Source organism: Eutrigla gurnardus (genome assembly GCF_963514095.1).
Source record: "Eutrigla gurnardus genome assembly, chromosome: 13".
Classification (NCBI taxonomy): Eukaryota; Metazoa; Chordata; class Actinopteri; order Perciformes; family Triglidae; genus Eutrigla; species Eutrigla gurnardus.
This window is the reverse complement of record NC_139936.1, coordinates 15,574,536-15,587,550: the sequence shown is the minus strand read 5'-3', so window position 1 is coordinate 15,587,550 and position 13,015 is coordinate 15,574,536. Positions and strand designations below refer to the sequence as shown.

General features: G+C 42.6%; 1 protein-coding gene across 1 annotated transcript; it reads right to left on the bottom strand.

Moving 5' to 3' along the window:
* Positions 1–729: 729 nt before the first annotated feature.
* vps37ba (VPS37B subunit of ESCRT-I a) lies at positions 730–12,651 on the bottom strand. Its single transcript, XM_084024892.1, has 4 exons — positions 12,472–12,651; positions 8,231–8,402; positions 4,147–4,229; positions 730–3,377 (listed from the first exon to the last, which is right to left on the bottom strand). Exons 1-4 carry the CDS (start codon positions 12,574–12,576, stop codon positions 2,883–2,885), a joined length of 855 nt encoding a protein of 284 aa, XP_083881018.1. The 5' UTR covers positions 12,577–12,651; the 3' UTR covers positions 730–2,882.
* Positions 12,652–13,015: the final 364 nt, after the last annotated feature.

Sequence of the window (13,015 nt, the reverse complement as noted above, 5' to 3'; positions counted from 1 at the left end):
CATACAAAGGATCATAAAACAGGGTGGCCGGATTCCTCTAAATGCTGCAGATGCGGAGCAAAGGGCGACTAAAGCAGATGTTTTATCAAACAGCTGCATTTGTAGTCTTGGCTTTTGTTGTCCTTTGTGAAGGTACTTTAACGAACTGTATTCGAAGGTTTCATGAGTTTATTTTCCCGATTCAACGCAAAAAAATGAATAATTTTTGACTATGCCAATTCAATCGAAATGTGTTAGCTGAAAATAAACGAAAAAAAAAACATACATGAGTGACTCTGTAAACTGTGTTTACGGTTTTGGTGGGCGTGTCCCTCAAGTCTTTGCCCTGGACACGTGATGCTATGGCCTGGAAAATAATTCACGATATAAATTCTGTGTATTTTGGCTTTTTATATTCAATTATGTTGTCCTACCAGATACACAAGCATTCAGAAGGCTTACTTGCAACACACAACACAAAACATTACAATTTACATGTAAAGTATAATGTTGAGTTTTAGTTTTGTAATTGCATGTATATAACACAGGTGAAACATTCCCAATTAATCAGTTACCCAAGTACATGTCTTCACTATGAACTCTGTGTGGTACTCCAAACACTGTTACAAAAAAAAATGTAATTCATTATCAACCCAGGAACACTAGATGGCTGTCTTGTTTCATTTTGAAAAACCTGTTGCTCAGCACAAAACTGCAACCCATTCTTATAATAAAGCATCCAGATCAAAGTAGATACAAAAATCTGAGGTTTATTGAACTTGAAAATAGCATTGAATTCCACTTAAACATTCATTATAAGTAAATACCTAAAACATTACACTGAGAATATCACCAACCACATATGAAACCATGGAAAGAGGATCAGTTTGAACATAAAAAGCAGCTCAACAGCTAAATAAACGAACCAAAACAATAGTATTAAAGATGAATCTTCAGATTGGACACAAAGAGCAAAAGGCCATGCATAAAAGAATTTCCCATTGTTAGTTTTTAGAAATGCTGGTTCATCGTGATGTTGGATGTTTTTGGGTCAGCTATTTCTGTAGTTTTGCCTGCTGACAAAGTATGCTTCAATCATTCTGTGGTCCACTTCTTTGCCTTGAGGTGAAATATTATCACTGAGATATGACAGATAATATTTCTGAGCCCTGTTATTTCACCAATTAAAAAAACAAAACAGCGACAATACATGCAAAACCCACCCCAGGCAAACCTCACTATGATGGAGGAAGAACGGAAGATAAGCGCGAGCACCACCAGCTCACAGCCGACAGGCATCGCTCCTCTCTCTGGCACATGTTCAGTACTTCGCTCTGAAGTACTCTATTCTGGCCTTCTGCTGCGAGTGAGAAAGCAAAGTCTGGCAATCACACAGTCAGACATAGCCTTTTCCTACCATCTGGTGGAACATGAAATCACTCGCAGGAGAAGAACACCAAATGCTTGGCGGCGGGGCGGGGTTGGGTGGAATTCTAACCTCAACAGCTGAGCATAGAGAAACACAGGGTAGTCAGCAGGACGTGATCGTCACTTCAAGATTAGGCACTCGTGGCTCTTAAACAGTGCACAGCGACAGCAGTTGGGAGGAAAAAAAACTAAAAGACAAAAAAAAAAGAAAACAGCATATCCTCGAAAAGTAATGTTGACTTTGCAAGTTCCTCTGGAAGAAAATCTCCCTTGCATGTTCACAGGAGTGTTTGAGTTCAACATCACAAACAAGATATGTTACACATGGTACATTATCTCACTAATGTTAAAAAAAATAAAATGAAATATGGCAGCAAAAAATAAAGTGTGAACGCGGAGTGATGTGGGAAGTCTTTGGTGCTCAGTGTGACAGGAAACTGAACAGGAACTCAAAGAGCAGTTGGCATAATCTCCGGTCCCAATCAGAGGATGATTTAAGACATAGGACATTATTTTAAAAAAAACAAAATAAGGAGTGTTTTACAACAGGAAATTACATAAAACAACACACATCAGAAGTGTAGTGTATGGCTATACAAAAAAGAAAAATCCTTCATTTCAGGCAAGGCTCAACAGGCCTAGTCTTTTGTTTATGATAGTTCAGCCACTTAACCTCTCCTTCACCTCCCTTTTGACTTCTGCCCTGAGATAAACTGAAAACTACAGTCAGCCATCTTGAACCCGGCAGGTCTGGACCCTCTCGACACGCAGACACAGCGAAGAAGAGATACAACACCCGAAGGCCTCCTTTACATGTGTTAATCAGTCTATCATTAAGATAACTCCATTAGTACTAGATCATAAAAAGATGCTGACACTCAAATAGCTCTATGTACCTTGTGGATTTTTATATTTAAAAATAAAAGTCACAGCATAGTTGCAGTTTTGCCTGAATTTATTCTGGGGTCACTGCACAGTAATTAGGGTCTCTCTTTGCTTGCATAAACATTACCAGTGAATTAGTATGCTGCAGATGGAAATGACTTAATCGAAGCCTTTTTTAATGACTTTACTGTTCCGTAAAAGCTTGAGGGGAGGAGAGAGACCGGCGCTGCCAGGAGGCAGCAAAGGTGCTGATAAATGACGGGTCCTGGCCCAGTGACCCGTAGACTGACTGCGTTAGGGCCCTTGCACCCAACGAGTAGCGAGAGTCAAAGGCGATCTCGTCACACCTCTGTTTTGTTGGGAGTGTTAACAGGAGTGAGAGGGGAGTGCGAATCCACAGAGATTATTGGAGGTCTGCTTCAGCTGAACATAACCCAACCAGCCAGTGCCGGCCTGCCCTCTTGTGCTGTGATTGGTCGTATTCCAAGAGAGGCAGACGTCACAGAAAAAAAAATTGTACTCAGAGGAGTTCCAGTGGTGAAAAGTCTGTTACACGCACCGAGTCCTCTGAGCGGCAGAACTACCAGAATCTACTGCATGATGAAGCCAGGCTGCGGGGCCATACGGGGTGGGGGCCTCTGAGGCAGAGCTGGGGGGTACTGAGACAGGAAGTGGCTGGGGTAGCCGGAGGAGACGTTGGGGAAGGGTTGGCCGGTTCTGGGAGGAATTGGGGGGTACGGTGTGGCCGAGTAGAAGGCAGGAGCCTGGGGGGCAGAGACTGGAGCTGGATTCAGAACTGGGGCTGGCTGGGATGGAGGAAGTGGGGGTTTCCTCCTCGGCTGGGCGACAGGGGAAGAGTCGACGTCGTTGAGGAAGGAGGAGGATGAGTGTCTGGCGGCGGCCGACATATCCTGAGATTGGGAGTTCGGGACGGACGCCTGCGGGAGCCGATGACCATTCATCACCATCTCCTGCAGCTTCTCGATCTTCACCCTTCTCAGGTGGGCCAGCTTTCTGTTGCTCTGGTAGGAATCAATGAAGGAATCCAAGGTCATGTCGCCATCGAGGAATGAATCAGCCATATTCTGTTAACAGAAGTGAAGAGATTTGTGACAGAGAGAATAGAGGAGTCCCTTCTGACTCTGATTCAACACCAAGTTAAGAGCCGACTGAGTCACGACTGTGGAATTACATGCAGGGAAGAATCACAAGGAATCAAAGCCATACTCCTCAGCTGCTGTGGGCTTTAACATTTTAAAAAAAGACCACGTAATGATTCAGATGATCAATGTATCCATTTATTTGATCAACCATTTATTCAGTATAATTCAACAATAATGACAAAATTAATTAATTAAATAATGCATGAATTAATGTCTTTAAAATGATCAAAAATCGAATAATATCAACGGGGAACATTTCTGCTGCACTCATGTGACCATCACCGCAACTTTCACAGCAACGACAACGATCGGCTGCAACAAACTGAGCAGCCAAGAGAGATAAAGACAAAACATGTGCTGGGAGCGGGCACAGACTGTTTCTACAAGTTTGTTGAATTTTTGTAAATTTGTGAGTCTTTTCCTCAGAATAATACCCCATTTCCCCGGTTCTGTACTTTTTATTTTTATGTTAACGTAGCGTCGCAGACAAGGAGCTATGGCAGGGAAAACTTTGAACCTCTTGGAGGTCGTCAGTCAGTCTGCTGCCCACATGCTCTCCAACGGGAGTCTTACATTTGAACAATGAAGCCTCTGTGGGGCATCAACAACTGCAAAGGCAGGTATATGAACTAGTGACTGGAGTCACTGTGGGATGCATGAAGTCATCCGTAGAGAGCAGTATAACGCTTACCTCTGTCTCCTCTTCTATTTTGGCTCCCTCCGCCTGCAGGAGGGCCAGCAAAATGTCCAGGCAGATGTTTCCAGACTTGTGATCTATTAAAGTACAAGACAGAGGAACAGCACAGATTATTATTCTGATTGACACAAACTGAACAGATGTGAAACTGCTCATAATCACCTTCTAAAATGTACCTATAAGAACTATAAAGTGAGGTGTCTGTCTGTCTGTATTGTGTTTCTTTGCATATCTTGTGAAGCTATCATCTGATGAGTATGCCAGTGGACACATGAGAGTGCCATGTCGAAAGTTGCCAAGGTTGGTGCAATATGGCCAGATGCTGGCGATAGAACATTGAGCTTCACATCTTGGCCTGTAACTTTTGAACCTTAAGTTTTTTTCCTGGATTCTGTAGGGTCCATACAGTTTATGTACAGCCGTCCCTCAAAGTCTACTCAAATGCTGTGGGAAGAGCTTTTATTATAAATAATGTCATATCTCCTTTAGGCTTTGTGTTTTTGCAAAAACAGCTGGGGGACATGTGTATATGTTGTTTGAGTGTATATGCGAACCATGACAAATTTGGTGCCCTTTGGCCAATAGGTGGCGTTGTAGCATTGTCATATATCTATAAAACAAGGAATCTCTGTCTGTCAGTATTTGTGCGTCCTTCCATCTACTTCACACATTGAGGCTCTGCCTCTGAGGCTCTGAAGTTAGTAATAACTGATTTAATTTGCCTGTCACACAAAGCGGAGGCAAGATATGTGAAACCAGCCATTTCTTGGGTCCTGTGACTGACACATCCAAACAGCCGTAATGATGTTCTGTTTGCTCTGAACTTGCAAAGCCCCACAGAGTCAACAGAAAATGGCTCGGCGTCTCCACGGAGGCTGCCTAGTTCATTCAGGTTCCTTAGCAAGACCGAAAGACAACACCAAGTCTGGGATTTCATACATGCACGGTTGCACTCCGGCAATAAGACCAGTGACGCAACACTAGTTACTGATCTCCACTATAGAACTGTCAACTCACCAAGACTGGACACAATAAAGTGGATCTCCAGTTCCAGGAGACTCCCATATAACCCGATATGTTTCCTTCTATGCAGGGCAACCTGAACCCCCGTTCCATGTGCTGACTTGAGTCGGCGCGTCAGTCCAGCACGGCTGAGATTTGCATCTCCATTACAACGGGGCTACACACTTGGAGGGTGCGTAACCATGACTGTGACTTGGTCCGTCCAATGTAATTGCTTTGTCCATATCAAGGAACATTAAATATATAAATTGTGGTCAAAGGCTGCCAGACGGAGTGGACGAAAGTGCAGAAACACAGTTAATTTCCTTTATTCTTCACAATAAATGACTATCTTTAGCTCTGTAAGGCTGCACTTTTACAGTGGGGCTTGAGCTAAATGCTATATTTCACTACATCTCACACAAAACCACCCGTCTCAATTTGAATTTGTAGATTATTCCACGGTTCGTAAAGGGTAAAAAGGGAGCGATGGTTGTAAGTGTGTGAAAGGCAAAAGGCCTGGCCAGGCCACCTCCTCCACTGATATCTGATATTGAGCACCAATAAAATAGCACCACAGTTCAAATGTCACAATACATTATCACACGGGTGTGTCACTTCTGATCTGAATTCAGCAATAAATCGACCGGCTCATTAATGAGGGGAAATGAGAGCATAAAGGCAACATTTTAGCAGTATGGAAAAAATTTTCAGTAATACGTCCCTGGTAGAATGATCTAAAAGAACAATGTACAGTGTGATTATAATCTATCTTGAGTGACGACTACACACCGGGAGGTTGAGAGAGAAGGCCCGCTTCCTTTTCTAAATGTTCCTGTATCTGGGGAGTATTACATCTCTCCCTGAAAGGACCAAAAGTAAAAACATAAACCTAAAGCAGTTAAACAAGGTTTAAAATCACAAGCTAAACACTAACTACTTGTTAACCACTCATTAACAAGCTTGTCAAACCGGCTGCAGCTTTCCCTGCAATGCTGAACTTGTCAGAATCTGTAGGAACAGGATCACAGATGGCAGATATGTTAGTATGAGACGGCTTCAACACAACCGAAACGAGCTCTGAAGCACTAATCATTAACGTTGCACACGGAGCAGCCGAGACACTTTTCTTGATAAACGTGTCGGCAAGGTGACCTGTTGGCGACAAACATCAAAAGAAATTATGCAACGTGTTGTATAAGTTCTGCGCTTGTTGGCTAGTAATGAGCCAAGAAAAATGGTTTTAAGGGATTAACAAGGGCAATATCTGTCAAATTTACGGCCAATTTACTGGTAATAAAGATTTTATGTGCCAAGAGGAAATTTGGCAAATATCCTGTTGGTTTGCCAAATTTCACAGGCAGATATTAATGAAATCGAAAAACATTAGATAGACAGAGGCTTCATTCTTAAATGGGCCTGTTTTTCCAGGGAGAAACTCCCGTTCCTTTGTGTCTCGCTGACGACAGGGCAGACTCGCAGGCATATAAGCAGCACTCCTCCACACAAAGCCGCGATTCTCTGCCGAGCTCACCACACACGGTCTGGGCCTGGAGATCATGAGACAGCCATTTAGTAAATAAATCCACATCGACCTCTGCTGTGAATCTGAGGGGGCGGAGTTTTGGCATGCCTCACTGCCTTTCTCTCTCTCTCCCCGGCCTCCCACCTTCCCTGCCTGCCGGTCCCGTCGTCCCATCATCCCCTCCCTCGCTCTCACCCACCCGGGCTGTTTTACACCAGTCAGCCTGGCAGCACAATGGCCCACTATCTGAGACAGTGGATGGTGGTGATGGGGTTGCCCTGCCGTTCTGGCCTCTGGGGCCCATTGGAGCCACAGCTACGTTTCTTTCTGAGCATCGCTATCCTTCACCAACTGCTCTTCAGAACATCCGCAACTAGGGCAGCAAGTGCATCGAAGGCAAGGGATGGGGGGGCACCAGGTAACCAACATTTGACAACAGCCATCGGTTGCTGAGAGCAGACTAAACCACAGACAGATGTAGTGATTTTTATGTTAATAATATTCATATGGCATACTGATGAAAATTGGTATTTCATATGAAAAAGGTTGCCAATCCCCAGTGTTCATGATACCACCAGGCTCAGAGTCTCCATGCCCCACAGGGCAGAAGACAAAGTCAAACTTCTATCAGCGTAGCAGTGTAGTTAACAGTTTGCATGCTATTTTGAGGGCTGCTAGGCAACCGCTGCGTGCGTCAACAAGGTCACAAGTATTGTCACTCCCTCTATTTCCACACACTAGGAAGTAGTGTGAAGGTGCGTGAGTAATGGTTATTAGTGACTTGGAAGCTTTTATAAGATCTTGCAGTGGAGATGTAATTCAGATGTGGAACTTGCTCAACTTGAACAGAGTTAAATCCCAGCAGTGGAAACATAACAACAATGCTTCTGGTAAACGTGCGCTGACGGGAAACATCAGAACCGGTGAAACAGGTCTCTTCAGTGTGTTCATGCAGAAAAAACAACCAACGTTACAAAACATCTCGGCTTCCTCGGACAATGGCTGACAACATGACAAGCTTCACTCTCAAATACAGATCATTTTGGTCTCCATATAATCAGTGTTTTCATATTGGATGTATAACATACCCTGTTCCATTTAGGCCCAGAACCCTGATCCCAAACCATGCCCCTCTCTTTCTTTCCCCCCCACGTTCCAGTTAATATCCGGTCCCGTGTATGAGCTGGAACCAGTTTGATTTTATGCTAACCGGCTCAACCAGCACTTGTCATTATGACACGTTCTGGCAAGTTAACGAGTAGCTCAAATCAGCAACCTGCGCAACGTAATCACTAAATCTAACTTGAATTATATTATTGATAAGCAATATGACAGCGTGATTAATATGTTTGTTTATTAACAGACTAATGGAGCCGCTAGTGTCCGACAGGCCGAGCCGAGCCTGGAAACATGAAAATGTGTTAAGTTGATTGGTGGTTGTGAGAAATAAAACATGACGCGTCAGTTGCATGTTGATTGTTTGACCTAAATGAAAAGTTAAATAATAGGTCATGAAGGGCATGTCTTTCTCGCGATGTGCTGCTGCTGTACCTAGGGTGGACTTTCGGAGCTGATAGGACTCAAAGCTCTCCTGGAGACAGTTGTAGCGCTTGGTGAGCTCCTCCTTCTTGTGCTCCAGTTGGGGCTGCAGGGTGAGGTTTTGCTCGGCCAGAGTTCGGTTGTTGACCAGTGTCTTCTCCTTGCTCTGCTGGACCTCTTGCATCTACAGCAGACAACAAAAAAATCATGTAAAAAATGACACACTCTCTTTATTACCTGTGCATTTTCTTCAAAGCAGAACTCATAACAAGCTGAACATCTAAGAAATAAAAATAACATTTTTAAAAATGACAGTGAATATTAACTGTAAATCCTCACACTTAACCTGCCCGTTTTCACACAACTCCCACAAGCCTCTTCACATATTTTTAGAAAGACAAATCATGACAACGAATGTGTTCACAATAAACTTTTATAACAAGAAAATAAATTGTAATTTCTTTTTTACTGCCGCTTTTCTTATTTTAGCGTCTTAATTGCAAAACGTTTCTTTTTTTTTAACCTGTCTGATCAGAAAAATGTCACTTAGAGGACAGACGTTGAAGTTGTAATGGCTTCACTGTTACAGACAATAGACACTTTTCATGATGGACTTTCTGACATGTAGGAAAACCACAGGTATATCTAACAGCATTAATCATGGCTGCATTCCATTCAGGCCCGCCGGGGAAGAAACACAAAAAGTGTCAAAAGAGCAACAATGACTGGAAAGCTTCAATCACCATTTACATGAAATCCGATATGAACACATTTACAATTAGGGCTGGAAATAACTTTCATTATCGATTAATAAATAATATAATCTATAACATTGTGCCACTTTGCAGAGTTAAATGTGACATCTTTAAATCTCTTGTTAAACACCTTTTGGGGTTCACTTCAGTATTAAACTTGACAAAGAGAAGCAGCAAATCCTGCCACTTTTCCCCCCCACCATTTCTGCTGCTTTTTAAAATGAGTCATTTCACACATCCAACCAACATGTTGTATGTGCAAATATAACCAGGATTGGGCAGCAAGAACATGTAGGAAAACTCTCAAAATAAACCAAGCGTAGGTCTTTTTATTATGGAATAATCTATTATGGAATAGTTTCTAAAAGTGACAGAGGCAGGCCTTGTTTGGGAGTTGGACTAACGGAAAACAATATTTCATGCAGGAAATTCAGCTATATTTGCCTGTAACCACTGCACGTTGCACCATCATTTCCTGAGGTGACCGGCCTCCCTTTAGCATTTGCTCATTCACTACGGCTGGCCGAAGAGGCAGACCTTTAAATAGCATCCGTAGCTTCAGGCTTGTTCTGTCAAACCAAACGTGGGGGGAACGCTCCCCTTTCTTCAGAAAGTCTGAAATAATCACAGGAAATGTAGCTCAAGAACAATTCTGGACCACAGACGTGAATTTGGAGATCTAGTTGGGTGATATTATCCGAACTGCAATTAGATATGTCGCTGTTATACACTATTATAAAGAAGCTATGAACTGGGTTATAGGTTATTTAGAAAAAGTGTTTCCATCTTTTAACAGTATCACTGTTTACCGTGGTATTCAAATTGACGGTTACCAAAAAAACTGACATAAGTGTGTGTGTGTGTGTGTGTGTGTGTGTGTGTGTGTGTGTGTGTGTGTGTGTGTGTGTGTGTGTGAGTTAAAGGTAGTCAGACAAGAGCAGTAGGACAGCAGTCAGACTGTGCTGTCGCTCACCAGTATACATACAGTATTAGCCGTTAGTAATCACAGCTTAAAGCTTGCAGCTGATGTAATTTTTCATTTTGCAGTTATTTAACATGCTATAGCGCTGCTAAGAAGAAGAATAAGAACGTACAAATTTTAATGAAGCCCAATTAAACATCTCTAACTTGAACTACAGCAGCTCTCCATCACCCGCTCCTAGATTAGCAAAGGCCTCAAAAATATAAGAAGCCAAATGCAAGAGCTTAATCTCATCTCATTGCAAAATGTAACGTATAATAGAAATGAGCTGAAATATCATGTGTTGACATTACAAAACTGGGTCACCTACAAATCAAGATCACACTGGCTTTAACTGGACGCTCACGAGGTGCTTATGCTAAAAGATCCTAAAATGATCCTATTATGCACATCCATACACAGAAGATGCCTTTTGTACATAACAGAACATTAGTAGTGCAGAGTATCTACAGGTATGACACATTTAATGTCAATTATTGAGAAAAAAAGACAAAAAACAGGATGCACCGAATCCAAACAAATTCATGAGCCGACCATTTGCATTATTCAAAACGTGTGATGGGCAAAACGAGAAGATTATTGCCTCCAGCCAAGCATGCATCGCCGTCTCAGGCTCGGGGAAGTGTCTATCTACTCTACAGCTGAACAGACAGAAGTTCTCAGCACTCTCAGGTTTCACTAAACGCCTTCTGACATCGGCTGCCTTTGTTCGTCTGCTGTACGGTGTATTACAACAGTTCCACCTTCAGTTAAAGCATGTCTATACTCGTTTGGTTCTCATCCATCTCTCCCATAATCTTATGACTAACTAAAGTCAACAACTGCTGCTTCATTTCAGTAAACAAGTCCCTCCCTCTTCTTAAGCTGCTATGGAGAGGAAAATAGAAAACCATGGTGACAATCAGACAGGGTGTGGATCAAAAACAGAGCTGACAACACAAAAGGCCTGCTCAGAGCACAACATCCATCCAAACAGCTAAAAATAACAACTTTGTTTACTAAGTGTATTCTTCCTGCTTTTATGAGCTGAAATGGCTCTGGAGTGCTTAATCGAGCATCAAAACAACACACAGCAGGAAAGGAGAAAAAAAGAAAAACAGTCACAATAATCAATTGTGGTGAATTTCCATTACCGGGATAATCATAAACATCGTCACAAGTACCTTGAACAAGCTGTCTAGCTCGCTGTCATGGTGGAAAAGTGACAAATAGAGCCAATTTTAAAAGCACAGAATACAAATATACATTTTTAATATATATATAAATAAATAAAGACACCAAAAAAATATTGGTTTCTGAACAAAATTTTTTTGCGATTCCGGCTTATTTTAAGTACCATTTTAAGCACATTTTGATGATTATCAGGATAATATCGCAAAACGCAATTATTTCGGCCGGGATAAATCGTAGTTTTTACACCATCCCACGCCTCGTCAATGTTTCTGATTACTGATATCTGTCAGGGAAGAAAGTGTTTCCTGCAGTCATAAGGAGCAGCTGATTCTGCTGAGTAAATTCAAGGCCATGCTGGTGAATTGCCTATTTTGGAAGCAGCAGCAGCAGTGTGGGGAAATGAGTATACAAAAAAAAATTGTGAAATCTGTTCCTTCTCGTTGTGACAAAGTTGTGTATGCTGTAAAACCGGTCCAAGGATTATGGCTTGTAATCACTCTGACTCGTCAGCAGACTCGTGATGTGACCTAGTGGAAAGCAGGTTGACACGATCATTTTGGAAATTGCTCAGTTAAAGGACACATTATTGTATTTTGTATCTGCTATTGATACTTTCGTTATTTGCACTATCCTCTTTTGCTGCTTTAACACAGTAAATGTGCCCACGGTGGGACTAATAAAGGATTATCTAAAACAAAAGGAAAAATAAACGACCAATGACAGCGAGCTACTCCGAAACGTGTAAGTTAATACGTTGCTCTGCTGCTCAGGTACTTTCTGGACGTATGGTCTGATGTTGTGATCTGTTATAATGCAGTACATATTACCGGGCTGCTCGGTCCTGTGGGGTCGGTGACGTCGGTGGTGTCCACCTGCGCCGTGACTCGCACGCGTTGGCATGACGAACACAGAGCTCCAGCTCGTGCCGTTGCTTTAAATTTAAGTATCGCTCGATAATGACTCAGCATTTAATGTCGTTAAGAAAAAGTGTTCTTGTTCGTGTTTCTACTGACTGTTGAGCTTCCGTTGTCTTCTTACGCACGTTACGTTTTTGGCGTTTTTTTGAGGGGGGAAGCAACACGGTCGTTAACCGGGAATCCTCGAGTGTTAAACTTGTTAACAATGCTGCTCCCGTCCCCAAGGTTAACGACGTGTAACCTCTGTCGGGTATCAGGAATCAAACCTAAACGTCACTCGAACCAAACGTTGCCCCCCCCCCCCCCCTAACGGTACCCGAGTGTTGGGGCAAAGCACAACAAAGGGTCGAGGGAAGAAGAAAACACAGCGACCGAGAAAAAGGGAGTCGTTAGCTAACACTACAAAAGCGGAGTAGCTCAACGAACCTCGTCCATCTCCGTGACCATCTTGGTGAGTTTCTCGTCGTCCTCCAGGATCTCGTTGAGCTGCGTCATCGTGTGAGCGCTGAACTTGTTGGAAAAACTCGACATTTTCAGCTCTCGTCGTGTGTGTTTTCTCTCCGCCTGCGTTCTCCTCTCGTCGCCGTTCAGATTGTGACAGCTGACTGAGCTTCCCTTACAGGAAGTAGTGTCGGGGCCCCGTGCTGCCTTCACGTGCCGTCAGGAATATTGTAATTAAGGCTACCCCTCCACAATGGGAGTCATATTTCAGGCAGTATAAATGCCAATGTATATCGAAATTCGACCGTGTCAGCCAATTCTCAACATGATAACATAAACATGTACCGGATTTTAATCGGGCGGAAACAAATATGTATTGTATCTCTTTATTATTATTATATCATATAAAGATATAATAAATATCTTATCCGTACCTCATCTTCAGTTGGGAAATTACAGAATAGATGGCAGATGGGGAAATTGCAGATTCCCGCCAAATTATATTTAAAGAGCAAAATAAAGATGAGGA